Source organism: Medicago truncatula, chromosome 4, assembly GCF_003473485.1.
Source record: "Medicago truncatula cultivar Jemalong A17 chromosome 4, MtrunA17r5.0-ANR, whole genome shotgun sequence".
In the NCBI taxonomy this organism is placed as follows: Eukaryota; Viridiplantae; Streptophyta; class Magnoliopsida; order Fabales; family Fabaceae; genus Medicago; species Medicago truncatula.
Genome location: NC_053045.1, coordinates 48061240 through 48084753, shown reverse-complemented (window position 1 = coordinate 48084753; position 23514 = coordinate 48061240). Strand labels below are relative to the sequence as shown.

General features: G+C 31.8%; 1 protein-coding gene across 1 annotated transcript; it reads right to left on the bottom strand.

Moving 5' to 3' along the window:
* Positions 1–1972: 1972 nt before the first annotated feature.
* Positions 1973–2860, bottom strand: LOC11407274 (basic leucine zipper 4). The gene has a single exon (XM_003608509.4). It carries the CDS (start codon positions 2805–2807, stop codon positions 2283–2285), a length of 525 nt encoding a protein of 174 aa, XP_003608557.1. The 5' UTR covers positions 2808–2860; the 3' UTR covers positions 1973–2282.
* Between the last annotated feature and the right edge of the window lie 20654 nt (positions 2861–23514).

Below are 23514 nucleotides of genomic sequence, written 5' to 3'. Positions count from 1 at the left end.
TTAGGATGAAAAACTTATTTAACCTTTATTTTATTTCAAAAATTAATATAATATGATATGATAATGTAAGAAATAATGGTTATTCAACACTTTTCAAAAACATTAATATATTTTCATAATTTAAAAAAGTAGCAGAGAATATTGTGATCTATATGTATAATATATACACACACATATACTCTTATGAACAATTAATATTATATCTTTTCTAGTATATTTATGTTGAATATTGCCCCCCACAACTTAAAATTTCTGGCTCCGCCACTGCTGCTAAGTCGAGGCGCTCGTTAACTCGGGTTATTTGGTTTGCAGTTGTGTTGGATATATGGAAAGAAAGAAACAGTAGAATATTTAATGCAAAAGATTAAGTAGAATATTGTATAGATGGTGGACAAGATTAAGTCGGTAACTTACAGGTGGTTGAAGGTGAAATTTGCTAATCTTCCCTTTAACTATCATAGTTGGTGGCTTAATACGTTCACTATTCTAGACATACGCTAAGTTCATATGCTTTATAGTTTAGTTATCTTGGTTCAGGCAAGTGCCTTATAATTTTTGTAATTTGTACAGACTTTGGTGTTTCTTCCTAAATTCATTTTATGCTAGGAAGGCCTTTTGATGTGGCATTTTACCCTCTTAAAAAAAAACCAATGAATACTTTACACCAATTTATATATACACACACGATACAATTCTCATTCATAAGAAATACTATAAGTACTTGATTTTATTTTCATTAAATCTTACAATCAATAGCAAAATAAGTGCATAATCATTAACCAACAAACAACTCTTCTCATGCTCATCGAAAATGACATTGAGTGACTTATACAAGATACAAAGGGGTAGAGTTGATTATATATTCTTCTGTCTTAAATATAACATGTTTTTTTTTTAAAAAAAAAATTATTAAATAATTGATGTATATTGTACTAAAGAAAAAATAATTGATTTATTTAGTCGATATTATAGGTTAAATATATAGATTATGCAATAACTATGAGACAAAAAGGCTCGTGACTCTTTCTCGTCTATTATTTATTTATTTATCCCTCTCGCTTTCTATTTCTCTCAAAATAAAATTAAACAAAATTAATTACATGCATTTTCTGTTTTTTTTTATTAAGAAGAAATGACAAAGCAAAACCAAAACTACAATCTCAAACGAGCAACTTCAAAAATATCATCCAAAAGGGAATGATACAGTTGAGGAGGCCAGAAAATTCAAGACTTTAGATGATTAAAAAAAAAACACCAAACTTAATAAGTCAATCCGCACATTCCTTATCTTAATGAAAGGTATGATAAAAATTAACAATCCAATCTCAATTTTCTACCTTAAAGTCAATAAATTTGGATCTTTGGATTTTGCACCATCACACCACTTAGATGGCAACAATGTGGTTTTATTTTAATATTTTTCTCTCCCTTATTACATTTCATCAAATATTCCACCACATTTTCTTTTTCAATTTCTCTCTTTTCCTCTGCCCACTTTTTACCTTTCTTTATATGCAAGAATTCTTTTTATTGGCAATTGCATATATTTTGTCACCAGTGTTATCATTGTTTCTTCTTTCATTCCTATTTCCCCGGCCAACAACATATGATTGCCTAATTACATTTTTTTTTTCATCCATGATTTCCTAACTACATATTGTTATTGGATCAAATCATTAGGCAGTTTGATTCACATATGATATTTGCTTTGAGTTCAGATCTTGCAGTATTAGTCATGAGTCATGGATAATTATATATCTAAATTCATATGTGTTATTTGAATACACAATTTTTTACATTATATCTCGACACCATTTACTATTAACGTGATGATATATCAAGCAACCAAGAAAAGAGAAAAAATACAACTAAAAAATCGTATAAATATGTCGTGTCTGTGGCGAGATTCTGTGTTGAAAAATACATTTCAAAACTAAATATGTAAGGGAAACAATTTTGATAATCAACCAAATACACAAGGAAAGCAACCCATATATAGATTAAACAAAAATAGGATAATATATACATACATATATTGATTATAATCGAAAGTATATATTACCCTTGTGGTTTTGAAAAAATTTACAATATTTTCCAAAACCTATTCTAGCTTTTGGATCCCCAAAAAATACCACGGAAAATCCCCAGACTCTTTAGCATTTTTATCTAATTTTAATAATTTACACAGACAAATTACTACTTTGTCTTAGAATTTTAACCAAGATTATATTATAATTAATTTACTTGATTAATCCTTAATTCACTTGATTAATCAAGGTGATTTATTCCACCATAGTAGTGTTACATGTCCATGCAGTGGAGAAAGGTTGAAATTGTTGGCAAACCAAAATTTGAGTAAAGTTGTTGATTCTTTGGTTCAGCACGGTTCGCTCAGACCGGAGCCATTCATTTTCGGTTCGTATCCGGTTCAAGTGAAACAAAATGAATTGTAACCGGTTTTTCATCTCCCGGTTTTCCATTCTACACTTGTTCAACTGGTTCCTTAGATTCTCAACATGTCTTTGCTTACGCATCCGTGACCTTCGGGCTGATTCCCGGTTCGATATCATGCGTCGGCGCTTACGCTCATCGACCACCCCGTGGTTCGGTTCGTCTGAGTCCGGTTTACGTTTGTCATGGGGTTGGTTTGGTTCATCTGAACCGGAACTTGAAGTGATAGTTTTAGGGCTTGTGGGTTTGATATCATCTGAAAATAGGTCGTGAAAATCCCACTGCGGGAAACCACCGTGGAAGGCGGAGAATGGGTTGTCGAGAAGAGGGTCTGAGGGAGGGAGGGTGGAGAGCATGGTGGCAGAGTTTTGTGTAATTAGAGAGTGGTGAAAGGGAGGAGGGAGAAAGGGAAGAAATGTAGTGGAGAGTACCCTTATTTATGAAGGATTTTTTTGGTGAGAATGTGTAATTATTGTGAGTTAACAAGGGTATTTTTGTCAGAAATGTGTTTACAGTGCATGGCTTTTGAGTCATTTGGCACTATGGTGGCTTGTGGCATGTGGGGTCAATACGTCACCATCTCTTTTTAAAAATTGGGACTATTAATGGGTCCCTCTAAAGATTGATTAGTAAGTTTAGTCACAAAGTTAAAATCAATGATGCTATTTGTACCCAAAAAATAAAAACAATGGTGCTATTAGTATATTGTCTGGTCCATTCTTCTCAAAACACGTTTTAATCAATTGAAAATTTGAAATTCAAATTAGTTTCACTAAATGATGCATAATTTTAGAGATTTATCTGAATTTTAACAAATTTGTGAGTGTCTGTTGAAAATATATTGATAAACATAGTTCAATATAACATATAGATGTGGATTCTATATAGCATGTATTTTTTTTTGTCAGGGTTTGAACTCCAAACTTTATATATTTCATGCATTGTCGCTATTAAATGAGTTAAACTCACGAGGACCTATATAATATGTATTGAAGTTGACATTAGGACCCTTTCCGGTAGAGAAAAATGTTACGAAATAATATAGAACATCTTGACCATTAAAATATAAAGAGCGGAAATTTTGATAAATGAATCTGTATTCTAAAACTTGAAAAATAACCTTCAAACTAAACTTTTGTAATTTTACAAAAATATTTCTCCCTCCGTATGTACATCTTTCAAAATATGTACATAGCTTTTCATTTTTTATTATAGGTCATTTTAAGAAAAATATTTAGTTTTATTATAAGTCAATTTGCTTACCAATACATCATTAGTGATATTTTTTTCTATCATACTTTTATCATTTAATACTCTCTCTTTTTATTTCTTTTATCTCTCTTTTTCATGTAATTTTTTTTTTGGTCAGGTAGTCTAATGGATAGAAATTCACTTTTAAAGTGAATAAGTGAGGTGTCCGGGGTTCGAACCCCGACCCCTGTATATAATAATGCATTGTTCCTGCCAACTGAACTATGCTCACGGGGACCTCTTTTTCATGTCATTAATAAAGGATAAAGAGAATGATAGAAAAAATATCATTAATAATGTTAGTGTAAAGCAAGGAGGTCTTTCCTTAAACTCATCTGACTTCTTTGTGCCCGGGTTTTATGGACTGAACGTAACAATAGGTTGTTTAATAATGCTATTACTCCTATTCTCAGGCTTCTGGATAAAGTAAAATACTTGTCTCTAGGTTGGCTGAAAGCCAAAAAAGTCACATTTATGTTTGACACAAATAGGTGGTGGTCGAACCCTTTTCAATGTTTGGGCATCGACTAATGATTGTTATTTTTTGTTAAACTGATTGACCCTGTGTCTTTAGGAGTTTCATTGGCAAGTCTTGTGCTATTGATACTTGTTTATATATATATATATATATATATATATATATATATATATATATATATATTATTTTTTTTTATTTTTTATTGTTAAAAAAAATACAGCCAATATATTTTAATAAAAAAATTAAAATTAAATATCTAAATGGATAATTTATACATAAAAAAAATATTGATAAAAGGAAAACGACAATTAATCAACTGCATACATCCAAAAAAAAAAAAGATCATTATTATTTAATCAATTACATATATATCCTGAAAGGTGAGCATCATTACTACTATACTACATCTCAAAAGAACATCATTATCTAATGTATACATTATAATAATTTTTTTTAAAGAAAAAAATTAAAAAGATTGTTTATCCCACATATATCGGTTCACACCGTTGTATCCTTTGTATATTTATGAAGTATCTGAAATGTATCAGACAATTATTTTATTTAAATAAAATTTAATCACAAGATACTCCTAATACATATTAGGAAGTATTAGACATGTATTGATACATGATATATATAAGTTACAAGGGCATCATCAATTTAAAGTATTTGGCTTCATAGTAATGGAAAATACTTGGCTAACATTAAATTTTGATAATATTAATGACATTAATGTATTTTGATAAGAGATAACATTCTATGAAAAATTAAAATAAATTAATTTTGATGAGAGAAAATAATTGATTACGAATGAAATATACACAATGTCATAAATACCACCAATTTTCAATGTCACCTAAGTGCAACACGTAAGTAGCAAACTAGTGTTACCAACTAGACTCTTCTAAATTCTTGCGGTCAAAGAAAGAAAAAACTAGACTCTTCTCATATCTTTAAGATGCGCATGTGGGCAGTGATCACGCACACACGTAAGTATAGGTGCTTACTGGACATTAACGGTAAGCATTTGAGGCATACAATAATCGTGAAAATAATAAAGTCTTTATAGTTGTAGCTAGAGAATCTATAGGTTACTAGAATAGTCATAGGAGTTGGGGTCTTGGGGAAGAAAATTGAGAAAGAATAATAAAGGTTGCGTTAAAAGCTAAGGAAAGGATTGTTCAAGAAATATAAAGCTAAGGAAAGAAGAAAACCACAAAGTTGTTTACACTGCCTTTTTATTTTTAGTTTCATTTTTGAACTCTCCTTTAGAATGAGTTAGCATTTATGCAAACATATATGGTTCCAAAATTTAGTTCCTTTTCTTTCATTTGGCAACGAAAAGTTTAGATATATTGGATTGGATGTGAAATTCACAAGGGTTATGATATTCTCAAAGAATTGTGGTATTTAAAGCGACTGAAATCGTCATGATATTATCTCGAGTGATGATAGAAATATTTTTAAATCATTTATTAAAGAGGTTTTACATCGACAATAAGTTAAACTCACACTATTACATAGTATGAGTCAATCCTTATCGACCGAATCAATCTTCACTTGCTAATTTATTCATTTTTCATGTATGGTACACACCACCTGGTTGATAAATTAATAAAAAACACTTAAAAAGGTTAATGTTTTCTTTCCTCATCCTATCTTTACTTTTGGTAGCTTAGCTACATTCCTCTCACTTCAGATCTACCTCTATTTTATCTACCCCTTGTTGCGCACGAAAGGTCGAAGCAATTAGTTCTTCACTTTCAGTGAACAAATAGAGAGCAAATCATTGTTTTCATCACTAACTATGACATGCTATTTCGTGTATAAGTATGTAGTATTTATATTAAAGAAATACTTCTTCTTTGACCAAAAAAAAAAGAAAAGAAATACTTCTCTTTCTATGGACATAGACATTCTTTAAAGTAGTTTTATTACAATTTGAAAGTAATTGTTATCAATAATCAAATTTCAAAAATACTTTTATCTCTCTTAATGATCCACTCACTTATTAACTTTTCGTTAACAAAATATAAAATAATTAAGTATGGTACAAGTGTTGGTTGCTTGCGGAGGGGTTGGACTCAACTAGTTTCAACTGAGATAAGGAATTCGAGGTTGAGGATTTAAATATGAACGAATGAGTAAATATTATAATTTAATAATTAATACTAACATTTGTTATTAAAAAAAATGACGATTTCTTGCATACTTCCTTAAATATTTGGTCGAAAGTTCGATCACAAGCCTGTGTGCTACCAACACTTTAAATATATCTCAATTACTTTAAAAAAATTGGTCTTATAATTGTCTTGCAACTTACTTATAAATTATCTATAATTGCCTTACAACTAGTTGAAGTAAGGGTTAAGGAGTTGGACGTGTAGGGTTCAAGTCTTGATAGTGAAGAAAAATTAACATAATAATTAACATACTAACATTTGCTATATGCAATTTCTTAAAAAAAATTTTGCTATATGCAAAAAATGTTCTCAGATGTATATGAAAAATATACTTACTTCCTCTATCACATCATAAATTTTTGGTTTAAATATGTCTTTAGACCTTGCACTTTCATCAGATTTTGGCATTGGTCCCTGCACTTTTTTTGTTTGGAATTGGTCTCTGCACTTTGTAAAAATATTGGTATTGGTCCCTGCACTTTGTAAAAATATTGATATAGGTGCCACGTGGCGTGAAATGATTGGGCCACGTGGCACTCTGTTGGTTTTGTGTTTTTTTTAACAGAAAGTTAACAAAGAGACCAATACCAATATTTTTACAAAGTGCAGGGACCAATGCCAAACAAAAAAAGTGCAGGGACCAATGCCAAAATCTGATGAAAGTGCAGGGACCAATGACACATTTAAACCTAAATTTTTTTCTACCCGTGTATTATTATTTAGGTTAAATTACACCGATAGTCCTTTAAGTTTGAGGTTTATAATAAATTGGTCATTTAAGTCGTTTTGGTCACACATAAGTTCTTTAAGTTTGAGGTTTGTAACAAATTGACCCTTTAAGTTATTTTTCTCACATATAAGTCCTTTAAATTTGTAAACATTTTCGATTTAGTCCTTCTGTCACATCATCGTTTTTGTAATGTTTGGTTAACATAAGGAATAAACTGAAAACATTTACAACCTTAAAGGACTCATGTGTGACCAAAATAACCTAAGGATCAATCTATTACAAACCTCAAACTTCAAGGACTTATGTGTGACCAAAATAACTTAAATGACAAATCTATCACAAACCTCAAACTTAAAAGATCCCTGATGTAAATTAGTTTATTATATATTATATTTCAACTTATGTAACTACTCTACTAAGTACCACTTCCATATCTATAATAAGAGAAAAATTACTTTTTAGATTCATTCAATAGATATATTTATTCTATATATTAGAGACTATATACATCGTTTTTCTTACATAAAACTTCTTTTATCATTATAATCAACGTCTAATAATTATATCGCATAATACATCATTTGGTCCCTTAACGTATTTTTGGTTTTTATTTTGGTCCTTTAACTATAAAGTGTCTCAATTTGGTCCCATAAGTCTTCTTCCGATTACTAATGTGGTCATCTCCGTTAGTTTTTTTTGACCCCTTGTCCACATGTCATTTAAGTTTAGTGATCAAGGGCTGGATTTAGCAAGCGCACAAATATACAATGGACGCACAACATATGATTATTTCTATTGAATTTCCTAAAAATTAAATAAAGAGTAAATAGTAAATTACCCCCCCTGAAATTGTAAGTTTCGTCAATTACCCCCTTGAAATTAACAAAACGTCAATTACCCCCCTGAAATTGCACAACGTTAATCAATTTACCCCCTCCGTCAAATTCTTCTGTCAGTGAACATGAAATTTTGCAAATACCCCCCTGAAGTTTTTCACTTATGTGCAAAATGCCCCCGAAACTTAATATGTTTTTTTTCTTATCTTGATTCAAAAGATATTAAAGACAAACAATTAACAGTTAACTTTAATATTTAAGCTTAAAATAAGAATATATCCTCTAAAAATAACACATAATTAATAACTTCATATTACTTTAACAAAATGCATGTTTAGTTCAATTTTTAAGATAGAATAATTTTATTCAAACTTATCTTAAGAAACTGTTAGAATTAATTATTTATGAGGAATGAGTGTCTATAGCTTACTTTGTTGTGAATTGGCGTGTCTCTATTTAAATAAGTCATAATTTATGGAGAATTGAACAACCAAATGGCATAACATAATCAAAATAAAATAACATACCCCTTTAAAAATGAAAGAGCCATGTAAAGTATTAAAGTTAACAGTTAATTGTTTGTCTTTAATATCTTTGAGTTAAGGATAAGAAAATAATATATAAATTTTCAAGTTCGGGGGACATTTTGCACATAAGTGTAAAACTTCAGGGGGTATTTGCAAAACGTCATGTTTACTAACAGAAAAATTTGACGGATGGGGTAAATTGATTAACGTTGTGCAATTTCATGGGGGTAATTGACATTTCGTTAATTTTAGGGGGGTAATTGATGAAACTTACAATTTCAGGGTAATTGACTATTTACTCATTAAATAAAAATAAAAATAAAAAATTCATTTCCCTTCTTCCTCTTCCTCTTCTGCGTGTTCCCTTCTTCCTCTTCTTTCTTCCTCTTCTCTTGTTCATTCTCCTCCCTCTTTGTTCATGTTTTCTTTTTCCAATCTTTCATAAATAAACTCATTTTCGAATTCCAATCCTTCATCATCAGCATCAATCCTTTCAAATTCCAATCTAAACCCATTTATGGATCTAATTTAAACTCTTCCAAATTCCAATTTAAACTCATTTTTTGATGAACATTAACCCATTTTGTTGTTGTTGGGGAGCAGATTTGAACCGAATTTATTGTGTTGTGTTGTTGCTGATGTGTTGTGTTGTTGTTGCTCAAGTTCTGGAAATTTGGTATTTGGGGAAAGCTTTTATTGGTTGTATTCACAGTGTGTTTTTGGCCTGGGAAGGTGCGGCTGTAGCCTTTGTTTTTGGCCGTCAATTTGTTTTTTCTTTTCTGCTTCCCATGGGCATCAGCTGTTTGCATTTGAGTTATGTTTTGGGTGGCGACCTGCGCCTCTTTTTTTATCTGTCACGCCTGTTTTTTTAGGCTCTGTTGTAATCCAAGCTTTTAACTCCCTCTCCTTGAATTTCTCTTCAAATCCATTACTTATATTTCTTTCATTTTATTCATCACTTATTGTGTTGGTTTTGTTGTTTTGTTTTGATTAGGTTTGGTGTGTGTTTGTAATTTTCTGGAATTTGCTGTGTTGGAGTTGCTGGAAAAAAGCTATGAAATTTTGTAATTTCTGAAGTTTTGTTTAAGATGCATATGAAAGATTGGTAGGGGAAGAAGATGAAGACAAAAATTAAGTGGTTGTGGTTTATTATAAGCTACAATAGATCTCTCTATAATCCAACAATCTTCATTTAAAAAGAAAAAAATCAAACGGTTAAAATTACAAATTTTAATAAAGTCCATAGTAGACTATCTATAAAGTTGGTTCACCTTAAACATTTAAGGTTAAAAATTAAGAGTCTTGAAGATTTTAAAAGATTGTGGAGGAATGTATTAACTTTCAAAGGATTTTAAATGACTTTTAAGATTTTGAGGGATTTTAGCTCATAGACTTTTAAAGATTTGAAAGTATTTTATGAGAATTCATAAGATTTGAAATAACTATCAAATTTTAGCAAAAATTCAAAATTACAAGAGTTGACTAAATAAAAAATCAAAGGTTTGCTAGACCAAAAAAAAAAAAAAAAGGTTTGCATGATAAAAAATAAAATCGATACAATTTTTATGGGATTGACTACTAATAATAATATATTATAATAATAATTACTTAATAAAATCAAACTTACTCCTTGAAAAAAAAAACTTATTGATAATAATAAAATAAACATGTAAGAGCACGAAAAAGAAAACATGAAGTAAATAATGTGATCAACAACAACCAATTCGTGAAGAAAATAAAAATGACGAGAATAAAAAAAATTAAAACCTGGAAAAAGAAAACATAAATGAAATAATAACACTGAGAGAAACAAAAAACTGAAGTGGGAGAAGGAGTAAAAAGTCTCAAGAAATCTCAAGGCTATGTGTGGGAGACAAAAAAGTCTCAAGGTTAAGTGTGAGATTGTTAGTAGGTACATTTTACACTAAAAAGTCTCACAACAATCCATTAAAATTCTTACAATTTTGAATACCAATAGACAATTTTTAAGTTGTGCAAAATCTCAATTGAATACCTCTGAATTTTATTGGACTTATTAAAAAATCATGAAAATCCTAATTGAATACCACAAGAATGTTTTAGATTCCTTAAAAGTCTTGATTGAATACCTAAAGACTTTTTTAAAACAAAAAAGTCTTTTAAAATCTTTTGAAATCTCAATTGAATACACCCCCCCTAATAGAAAGGACCACATTAGTAAACGGATGAAGAGTTATGAGAGCAAATTGAGACACTTTATAGTTAGGGGACTAAAATGAAAACTAAAAATAAGTTAAGAGACCAAATAATGTATTGAGCCTAATTATATTAAGAAGTATGCAAAACTCAAATGAAACATCTAAAATAAGATGGGAATAATAAAGGTTTTAGTCGGCTATACATATTTGGCTGGGGTGGTGCCGGCTCCTCCAAAAATGCGTTGGGGGTGCAAAGCCATCACATTCCCCTTACCTTATGGAAAAGAACGGACAAAAGCCACTAAAAGCAGGGGTGGGCATGGTTCGGTTAACCTAAAAAACCGAACCGAACCGAACTGAAATTTTAAAATGGTTCCGAAAATCGAACCGAACCGTTTCAGGTATGCAACTAACCGAACTGAACCAAAGTTATGGTTCGGTTAACCGTTTTCTTACATATGAACCGAACCGAACCAAAACCAATATTTTGAACCAAATGTATTTTTTTTTCTTTTGTGAATTTAATTGTGTTTTTTTTTTTTTTATCCAAAATGCAAAATATTTTTTTATTTACTTTTTTTTTTTAAGAATATAATTTTTTTTATTAATATTATTAAGAAATAAAAATTACAGTATGAAATTATCGATTAATTTTTGAAAGATATGAAGTAATAATAATATAGATTAAATTAATGTAATGTATAAGATTAAACACGGTAAAAAATATATGTATTAATATTTACTTTCGCGGTTCGGTTTAGATTGTTTCGGATTTGAAAAAAATGATCCGATCCGATCCAAGTCAAAAAAATCAACATAAGAGCACATAAATCACAAGAGCACATCTTTTGTTAAATTTCAAAAAATTCAATAGAAGTATATCTTTTGTACAGTTGACATCAACATAAGAGCACATAAATCATAAGAGCTTAATCCTTAAGTAACAATAAAATCAACTTCAGTTTGAAGTATAAAGATGCACAATAATTCTTCATTTTCCACAAATCGGAATGGGAGCTCGGCACACACAAAAGTTCTCACTAATTGCGCTCGGCATGCCTCTTGATCAAATTTGGAATAGCTTGGAGAAGAAACAACTTGACCCTTTTTAACGATTTTTCTCCTTTTCCTTGATTGGGCCCCTTGGGTGTCACTAGAGTTATACTTAGCGCATCTTCCTAGATGATTCCACATACCACTTGTCCCGCTAATCACAATGAGCTGAGGGCAATAATTGCATTTAGCCTTTTTCTTTCCATTTTCCCCTATGCAAGGTACCTCTTTGAAATGTTCCCACACACTAGACCGCTTGTTACTAGTGTTACCACTTACCAGTAGATTGAACATCATGTTCAGCATTAGATTCAAGTTCATTTGATAGTTCATTCGACGCATTGAGGTTTGTATCTTGTGGCACTGTGAAGTCTAAGATATTATCTGACATCTGTGTAACAAGAAAATGGACAACAGATAAGAATGTGACAGAAATAATGAAGAATTGCAACAATAGTGCAGTAGTAGCAGTAACAAAATGTAGAAAATACGCCAAGCTAGAAAAATTCACAAAGAAGGTTTTGTACTTTGTGTGACAAGCATAGGCTGATTAACTCATTTACCAAAACTACAAGTTTCAGATTGTTATACATAATACATACAAGTTATACAATCAGCTCAGAGTTAAATTTGCAGGAATTATAAATCATCTAAGGTTGAACAAATAAAGCTAGAAACTCAAAAAGTTGTTGTCACATAAAGCCAGCTACTATGTAATTTCTATATGATACTCAGAAAATTCATATCTACGGATTATCCCCTGAGATCAACTACCTTCTGCAGTAAAGCATGAAGCTACAAAATTCACTTACCTTACAACCAGATCACATATCAGTAAATAGGTATCAATTTACTACCAAGAGGAAAGTATGGCTTATCACATGAAATCATATCAAAACCAAGCTACTGCATAATAATTCTCTGCTCCACACACAACAACACATCATAGAGTAGCAGCTCAAACTCACCAAGGGCCAAGTTTCAAGTTAACCTCCTCCAAACTTTACCATTCAATCAAGATGTTACTCTACTAACAGTCAATTACATCACAAGATGTTACCATTCTTCTTGGTCAAGTTCATTTTAAAATTTCAGAAACTACAAAGTGCATGACTACAAACTACAAACTACAAATTTCAGAAACTACATCACAAGATGAAAAAAATGAACAATTTGTATAACTTTATCAAATTTTATTGGATGTAAAATATAACTCAACAAAATGAGCCTATATAATCAACTTAATTATTCAATAGACAAAATCTATACTAAGAGATTCATGAACGTAAAAATTCATGATTGCCATCTTAGTCTTACCTATCCCAACCATTCCATTATGATGACAGCTTATATTATGTTCCACTACAACAAATCTAATATGAAGTTATGCCTTGTTGATACGTTTACTACAGCTTTTATAATTATGTGTTATTCACCGTTTACTACAACATAGCCTAAACAAACCATTTCCAATCCATCAATGATATTTGTGCAAACCTACACTACTCCTAAAACACGCCTCTCATCACTTATCATAAGCCTACAATGTGACAATTTCTGTAATATAATTGAAAAGAAAACATTAAACCTGCACTTGACAACATAGAAAAGTGGCACCAAACTTGCTAAATTCAAACTAGACTAGCAATAGAAACCAAACAGAAACAATCATACTCAAAAACCAAAATCAATCATACCCAGAAACAAAAATTAAAGAAAATCATACCTATAAACAGAAATCAAACAAAATCATACACAGGAACCAAAATCAATCATACCCATAAACAAAACTAAAAAAAATCATACCCATAGTAACCAAAATCAAAATCAAGCATACCCATAAACTAATAGTACCTTATGAATCTTCAGACGAAGATTCGCAGAAGAAGAAGAGGTGGAATCGTAGTGAAATCAGAGAACAGGCAACATCGCAGGAATTAAGCTTCCATTGAGATTAAAGAGGTGGAGTGTGAGCTTCGATTTATGCATGTGGACCTTCGATTGAAGAGGTGAAGTGTGAAATTAGGGTTTAGAGTGACAAAGGACCTGAGTCAAATGAATTTTTGTGTGATAAGATTAATTGAATGGTATGTTTCGGTTCGGTTCGGTATATACGGTTAATTGAGTTTTGATAACGGTTCGGTTCAGTTAATGAACTGTCTTCAAAATAGCGGTTCAGTTCATTATCCACTATAAAGGTTCGGTTAATTAAAGTATGAATCGGTTCGGTTAACCGGTTCGGATTGGTTTTTGGTTAATTTTGCCCACCCCTAACTAAAAGCATTGCATTTGTGGTGTAGGAGAGGTATGACCGTATGAAGTGTCTGCGTTAGAGAAACATATCAAATGTATGCACTATTGTTAGGAACTGCTTTTTATCAGTTAGCTAGTAGCACACGTGAATGTAGCTGGATTTGATGCACATGGTTATTACCGTTGACAGTAAGCATTGTTATTTTCTTTTTGAGAGGAAGAGCTTTATAAATTCGAGTTAGGATCTCTCTATTTAGTATCTTTTAATTTCTTTTATTTAGAGAGATAAAAACATAAAAAAGTACGAAAAAATTATGTAACTCACTTACTTGTATGACTCATTACTATCTATTTTTTTTTTTTTTTTTTTTTTTTGTATCTTTTTTAAGAGAAGTAAAATTATTGCATTTCATTCATCAATATATGTTCAATACAATATAATATATCTACCAATATTTGAAAACTAACTGATAACAAGATCGTTTTTGCTAAATTATAAGCAACCTCGTTTGCTTGTCTCCGCACAAACTCGACATGTAATTTTTCATAGAAATTGCTACAGAGAGATTTACAATGCTCAATTATATTCCCAAATTCTTTGACATCGCGCCAAAAACTTGATGAAAAATTTGACAAGTGAACCAAATCGTTCAAAGTGATATAGTAGCAAATATATCGCCTCCACTTATATTGTTGTTTTCTTCAAATCCCTTCTATCTATTTGTTGGATCAATACATGTTTCCTACAAACTATGACCTAAGGACTATGTAAACCATGGTTAATTATTAATATTAATTTGGGAGTTTCCATTTCTTGTTTAGTTTCTTTGCCGTTATTCTCTGGGATTTAGCCCCTTATTCTAAGTGGTGTGATGGATTTAACCCCTAATGAATAATTTGTCTTGAGACCAACCTAGTCTTGTCTTGATTGTCCTGTCCTTATTAGATCCGAACCTCAAGGTTGGGTTCGAGTTACAAATTGGCTCGAACTAATGTTATGGTCGAGTTCAGGTTACATACAATTCGGTCTAACCCGTCCTTTGCGTCCATAGATGTATTTGTTGTTTGTAGAAGAATATTCAAGAACAAACAACGATGAAAAGGAATTTCCTCCCTTCTTTATGAATCATTATCTTCTTCCCCTATGTCTAACTAAAACGTTATAGCATTCTTGGTCAATGTTTGAAACTGAAGTATTCAAAGGTTCTTGAATATCAGTTGAAGCTTTCGTGTGGTAGTTTTTAAAGTGGCGGCAGTGGCAAAAATTTCTTTTCCAATTTGGAAATTTTCCATAAATGGAGGAGAATGCCATAGGCCAGTAGGCCACGATAAACCTTGGTCAATCAAAGATCACCGGAAAAACGGTATAGATGAGATCGTAATCAAGCCGATGATATCATATTACAGTTCTTGATAGAATTCATAGTTGGGAAAGAAATATAGAAAACTGATTAGCAAGTATTATTAAGGGTTTGATCCATGGAAATTACAATAAATACAATAGACTCTATTTATATTTTATACATATATAAGTTCATATTAGAAGAAGGAGAAGATAACAAACAAAGATACCTAACTTAACTAACTATTAACATCTCTTAACAAACTTAGATGTATACTTTTTCAAATTTACAATAATTAATTATAAATACAGTAACATTATTTTCGTGCACTTTTATAAGAGAAGTTCAATTTTTCAACTTGATAAGAGAAGATAACAAACCATATTTTTAGATATGTAATATGCCGTTTCAACTTTCAACATTGATTAGTTGTAAAGTTCTTCAGCAGTTCAATTATACTTCAAAATTTCGGCGCTATAATCTTCCTTTTCTGCACAAGGAATAAGATTGAGTTGAACAATGGAATCATCTTCGGGACCATCCCTTGTTTCAATGTACACACAACAACACAATTCTAAGGAAGCAAAAAAGGTTGCTGCGACACTTTGACATAGCCACGCTGCCACTCCAACACCATCATGCTTTTTGCATGTGCATGATGAATTCTTGACCTTTTTATCTTTGGAAAAGCATGTCTTGGTGCAGCTCATCGTAGACCAATAATTTACCTCTTTTGACTGATTTATTTAGAAAGGTTGATTGAACACTGAGTTTGTAAACTTATAATTATTATCTAATGATCATTTTTAGTTGTATTAGCAAACTTATATGCTCCCTAAACCCACAAGTTTACTAGGAAAGGGTATCTAAGCTGCGAGTTTAAAGGGGTTTGAAAAAAAAGAAAATTCCTTGCTTTGTCTCTAGTTTTGGCACGGAAAAGATGCTCATTTATTGGTTGAGATCACTTGACAAAAAGAAACTTATGGTGCACAATTTTATTTTATATATCAAAAACAAAATGCATTTTATTAATAATCAAATTTTCAATTAATGTTGCAAACGTACTGCACAAGTTGATAGGACCAACTATAATTAATTAATGATATATAACTATATAAGGTGGAGAGGTTATGTCTTTGTTCATGGCACCTAGCTAAAAAACAAACTATAGTTCTTGTTCACGTATGTAAACAAGTTAATTACAACAGGTGAGCTGCTTAGTGAAACATCCTAGGTGGAGTCTCAAGAGAACTCTTCAGAAGTAAATGAATAATACAATGTTTTTCACTCTTTGGAATCTGTCCCATCACATATGAACTTCCCCCTTTTATAGCCCTCAAAGTGTTGGCTTAATGGGCCTTTCTCCGATCATTCTAGGCCCAATAAGTTGTGATCCAGAGCCTCCTATTGGTTGTGTGCTTTGAGTACGGCCGCGCGTGGACTAGGAAGCAACTCCTCCGTACTGGGTGCGTGGAGTTGAAATGTGATGATCGTCCGTACTGGACACGTGGTATTAAGTTAAGATGAGATGAGCTGGCTGGCTTAATTTAAACTATCAACCCAGTGTTGACTGAAGACGTACTGAGCTGGCTGGCTTGATTTGAACTATCAACCCAGTGTTGACTGAAGACGTACTGAGCTGGCTGACTTGACTTGAACAATCAATCCAGTGTCGACTGAAGACGTGCTGAGCTGGCTGGCTTGATTTGAACTATCAACCCAGTGTTGACTGAAGACGTGCTGAGCTGGCTGACTTGACTTGAACAATCAATCCAGTGTTGACTGAAGACGTGCCGAGCTGGCTAGCTTGAACTATCAAATGGAGATGGTCTACCCATGCCAGTCCAGTTCTATATTTTATGGAATGGTTTCCGGCGATTTTTCCAAGTATTGGTAGTAGTATCTAGTCTAGTACTATATATCTAAAAACTTTTAGAAACTTGAAAAATTAATAGTCTTTTTTTGTTTCTTTCTAAAAATTAGTAATGTTGATTATGTTTTACATTTTATTCATCATTCAATATATCATAATTTTATGAATTTAATTCATATACACCGTTAAGAGAGGAGTTAAATGGAAAGTTGAGATACTCATCAGAAGAAGCGTATGACTTCCATTTGAGTAGAAGTAAGACAAAGTATATTGAAAACAATTTTAACAAAAAGAAAAGTATTTCTAGCTTAGGAGTGAAAGTTGAAGATCATGTCAATGGATCAAGTTACACAATTTAAATATCTTGGGAACATAATATAGAATGACATAGAAGATGGTGGAAACTTAACTTAGACATGTAGATTTTGTAATAAAGAGTAAATCAAATGAAGATCAATCAAATCATTAGAGGCGGAGAAAAACTTAAAAAACAGTAAGAAACTATTAAGAAAAATCTAGAAATTAATAAGTTGGATAGGGATATGATATACGAAAGCATATTGTGTCCACATTAAATCAATGTTACTGATCCACTTAATGAAATAGTTAATACTTGGCTGTTATTGTAATTGATATACATCATCCGTGAAACACTTTTTACCTTGTTAGTCAGTCATAAGTCATAATAGTCTTATAAGTAGGGACAAATAAAATAAAGAAAGTTACTCTTTAGACTTCCAAAATTTCTCCCATCCACCCTAAAATTACTCATTTACCTCTAAGAACGGCAGTTAAGTGTCTCTCGTCCAATGACAATTGAAAAAAAAGAGAAATTTGGGAAGTGAGAAGAGTAAAGTTGTAAGGGCCTGAGGGAATTGTGATGAATGGGTTGGATCAACTGATTTGAGTCCTATGGGCTTGGGGTCCAACAGTTGTTGTGGGTTTGTTTGACCTCAGCTAGCTAGCTTGACAGAGAGAGAGACCTCACCGTCACCAGCAATTGAAGTGGTGATCAAAATGTTCGGGGGATTCGGGCGAAGAAAGTTTCTTTCCTTCCCACTTGTCATCGGTGCAGTCATGTAAGTTTTACCCTTCTCTATATAAATACTTCCACCGATTTATTTTTCATTTCATATAATCAATTAAGATTTTGTATGGACTGTGCAGTATTGGTGTTGTTTCTGGTAAATCAATATTTGGACCCCCACTTGATGATTATTGGAAAAAGAAGCGTCTCGAAGAAGAAGCTGCTGCCGCTGCTAGTGCTATTGCTAAGGAAAATGACTCTACCTCAACTTAATTCTTAGGACCATAAATCAGAATTTAAATGCAATATTGCTTATTGAAATTTTGTGCTCTTCTAGAGGTTACAGTTATACTCTACATTATTGAATTTTATCTAGGACTTGATTTATCCAACATTAACTGTATCATAACTTTTGCACTTGGGATCAATGTAAAATTTTGTTATATTGCAATGAAATAGTATGTTTGAGCAGACAAATACATTTTAACAGATTTAAATGCATACTGATATGTACTACTGGTTGAATATAAAGTTTGGCGTGTGTGGGGTTCCGTCCGTTATTAAGCTTGGACCTAGTGGGGAGTGGCGCGTTATGCTTCTCCAGGTTTGTCCATCTCCATGCTTCTTATTGTATTTAACGATCTGGGTTCTTCTAGTTCTAGTTGTTTCTTTTTATTTTCCTGTATAATAGCGACATTGGTATGATGTTTACCCATTAAGTATCAAAAAAGGGGATAACATATAAGGGAAAATATATCTGGAATATCAAACATTGCAAGTTTTAATGTCGGAGATGAAACATTCCACTTCTGGTAACCATCAAAGGATATTGGGGAACTAATGGAATGTAGATAGTTACATCAAATTTTATGGAAGTATCATATAAGTTGCATAGTTACAAGGTTAGATTGGTGGTTGGGGTGTGAGAGGTAAGGCGGGGAGTGATAATGAGTTTGAGCCCCCAACTGTGTAACTCATTATCTTTTGGTACTTACAGAACTATCTTTTGCCATTGAAAAAAAATATAGTTACACAGACTAAGCCCCCAACTGCAGTACAACCGTATAAGTTCATCTTATTTGTCAAATGCCAAAATTTAATGGCATTGTTGATAACATGTTGTTTGCAATGTGGTAAACTGGAAATTGGCAGCAGCCACACATGAGTTAATTTGAATTTCTGAAGGAAAAACTGTTCATTAGCAGATGTCTCCACACCAGTTTTATACAAATATGGCATTGTGGCCTATGGAAAAAACATGGTAGATATAATAATAGGTGTTGCATTGCAGCTTATGGCGGCTAATACAAAATCCGCTGTGTCATAATGCATGGCACTGGGCTGTGTAAATTAGACAACATCGAGCCAGGTTGATTTGTACTGCTGCGAACGTCTGAACACAAAGTAATTTAGTTACATTGGGAGCTGATATTTCTTTGTTCTCTAATAAAATTCATAAAAGTCATTCCATTTTCTCATTTGTTTTTTATGTTTAAATTCTGTGCTGTCATGTCAATTAGATTATAACTACTAAGGTACAAGGATTCTAGCAGTCTCTAGTTTAACCACAGTCAGTCTCATCACGGAGCATTTTTCATCGTCCTAAGACTCAAGTGAGGTTGGTTACATTTACATGCTCAAATAGAAATGACGGACTTAACAGTATACTATGACACGGCTACTATATGGGTCCCCAACTTGATTACATCCTTAATGAAATGATACTACTGGATTGACGATGGATGTCTATACACAATCACACAATATCTGTGGTATAAACACCATTACTTGGTACTTACAGAACTATCTTTTGGCAATATCTGTGGCAAAAGATAGTTCTGTAAGTATTTCGCTTACAGAACTATCTTTTGGTACTTACAGAACTATCTTTTGGTATGAGTTACACAGCCATCATGTCCAACACATACATTGCTTGGTACTTAACAAAGCATGAACCTGGTACTTAACAAAGATTCCAACAATTATGGAAGCTAAACTTTCAGACAAATCTTAAACTGACATTATTGGAAATGTTTGCTTTAAACCCATATAAAAACTTATTAGATTACAACATAATCACAATCTTTGTGCAGAATAAGGTAGACTATATATTTGGTATAAACAGTGGATTCATCTTACTTCGAGTTGTGTCAGAAATTGCTTTTTAAAGAGTTGTTAAATGTGAAAGAGAAACTGCTTCCTGGTTGGAGCCATGGAAGGTGCGTTTAAGCTCCGTACCAAACAAACCCATTAGCAGACAGTTCAAATCAATTAACATGTGTTTGGAACCAGGATGGATGTGCATCAATGTATGTGGGAAGCTACTGCTACTGTTTGAGTCAACTGAACATGTAAGTAAACACACTGTTAGTTGCATGGAAATGACCAATTATAATCTATGGTTTTTCTCCTCAACTAGCTTGATTCATTGATGCTCATTGGTTTCCATTAGTTCTGTGAATATGGCCTTCCCTTATTCTGTGAATTGGGCTCATGAATTACAAATCCCAAAATTTGGGTCATTTTGACCTGCCCTGTTCGGCCAGTTGGACCGTGTTAGCCTCATTTTATGCTATTTTTAAAAAATATCAGCTTGTGTATGCAGTTGCAAAGACAGTTTATTGCACGGATTCAAGGTGAGAATGAAAGAATTACGTTGAGCCACCGTGAATTAGTCCGAGGCTACAATTTGGAGCTTCAACAAAATCACGGTCATTGCTTGTCTAAACATACACTTAGTTTCTTTTCTGGTGACCAATACTTCAATAGATCATAGAATGCAATAGCCAACCATCATCCATTTAGGTCAAACCTGATCCACTATGTTCAATTTACATTCATCACTCAGATATTCAATAAGCATGTGTGGTCATTTAGGTCTTCTCTAATTTTGATTTTTTGCAAAAGGATAATTAGTACTATAATTTGTTTTGGTGTTGAAAGAACCTTTTTTTGTTGTTGAGAAGTGGTGATGAAAGAACCATAATGCACCCAAGTTATGTGTTCCAAACATCTAATATGAGTTTAATTATATACATTGTCAGTGTAAGAAAATTTTACACATACATCCAATGATGTATTGCCACATCAATTAATCAAATATATCAATGATATAAATTAATCTCATAGTATTATCATCAATTATGGTACATCAGGTAATCAATCATTAAATAACTTCAGTAACTATCTTTGAATTAATGACGTGATTGGTATGGTCTACAAACACAATTTGAGTATGTGAGTTAGATCCGTGCAAAGATTTATTCTTAACATGAGGATGTGAATGTTTAGATAAACTCATGAAATTTTTTGTTTCTCTTCAACTTTATCTCTATGGGCTCGCTTGTAGATTGGTCCTGGAAGGCTCTAGCAACAGAGAGAAATGTAACCGTGCAAGTTGTCTTTTTTCCTTTTTAGGTAAACACAAGTTTTTGGAACTTTGTTCTGTATGTTTTTAATCTAATTTGAAATGGGCTTACACGAGGACAAATCCTTCTATTGAGAGCTACAAACACAAATAAATGGTCTGGCCTGAGCTGTAGTTCAAGCTTAGTTAACGAGAGGAGATGACAGCTATATTATCAATCGAGTAAATAGTCAATTTCCCCCATGAAATTGTAAGTTTCATCAATTACCCCCTTGAAATTAACAAAACTTCAATTACCCCCCTGAAATTTTACAACGTTAGTCAATTTACCCCCTCCGTCAAATTTTTCTGTTAGTGAACATGACGGCAAATACCCCCCTGAAGTTTTGCACTTATGTGCAAAATGCCCCCCAAACTTAAAAATTTATATTATTTTTTTTCTTAAAAACAACAATTAATAGTTAAATATTAAAACTAACTATTAATTTTGGAATTTGGGAAAACTACATGCATATATACATCAAAATAGACTCCAAAATGGGGGAAAATATGTATTTTTTTAAAGTGACAATAATGGGATGATTTGTGGATTAATATTGGGGGTTGTGTAGTTTAAATGGTTTGAGCAAATTGTTGAAGTAGTTGGAGGAGTTAAAAGACTAAGATGGTGAAGGAGAAAATATAAATTTAAATCTGATTATTAATTTGTTTATAAACCTCTAAAAATAATAATTTGTCTATTAGAAATAATCATTATTGTCACTTTAAAAATACACATTTTTACCTATTTTGATGTATATATGTATGTAGTTTTTCCAAACTTCAAAATTAATAGTTAGCTTTAATATTTAACTATTAAGAAAAAAATTTTAAGAAAAAAATTAATAAACAAATTAATAATCAGATTTAAATTTATATTAAGAAAAAAATAATATAAATTTTTAAGTTTGAGGGGCATTTTGCACATAAGTGCAAAACTTCAGGGGGTATTTGCAAAACGTCATGTTCACTAACATAAAAATTTGACGGAGGGGGTAAATTGACTAATATTGTGAAATTTCAGGGGAAAAATTGAAATTTTGTTAATTTCAAGGAGGTAATTAATGAAACTTACAATTTCAAAGAAGAAATTGACTATTTACTCATCATCAATCATCATTTGTCCTTTTGACACAAGTCGATAGTGTGGGTTTATGGTATGTGGTTGAGTAAATAATTTTTGAGTCAATCACTGACTAGGTAAATTAGAAAAGCCTCCACAGAAAGAAAACTTACTTTTGTTACGAGAAGACTAGAGACTGGATGCTACATAAATGGCGTGACATTATACTAACCACATCTTTACACCGATATGGGTATGACTAAGGGAGAGACCTATTATATAAAGCGCAAATTATGAGTTAAGGAGTCTCAAAAAAAAAAAAAAACCAGAATTAATAAGCATGAATGAAATTACTTTTATAAACGGACTAAAATATTTTACTAAATACCAATGCACCGTACACAAACGATAAATACTTAAGCTCTTAACCATTTAACCATTTGATTCAGGGTTTAATTTCAGGCAGATACATATACAAACATATTTGATGGACGAGATTGATCCCTAAAATTGTTTTTTAATTTTATTTTACCCAATCTGTGGAATTGTGTACCCAAAAGTATATTTTACCAAATATATAATCAAAACATATTTTTTTCTTTCACAAACTACGCTTATAAATATGAATACTAAACATTTTTCTTTCACAAACTACGCTTATAAATATGAATACTGAACATATGAACAAAAAAAAAAATGAATACTGAACATATATTTAATCAAGAATAGATTCCCTCCATTGACATCGAGGAAGTGCGAAATCTTAATCCTTAGTAAAAAATGATAGATGTTTTAACGAGATAAGAAACATATGTAAACATATGATTCAACTTAAGTGATTAATTTTGCTAAAAAAGTTTAAA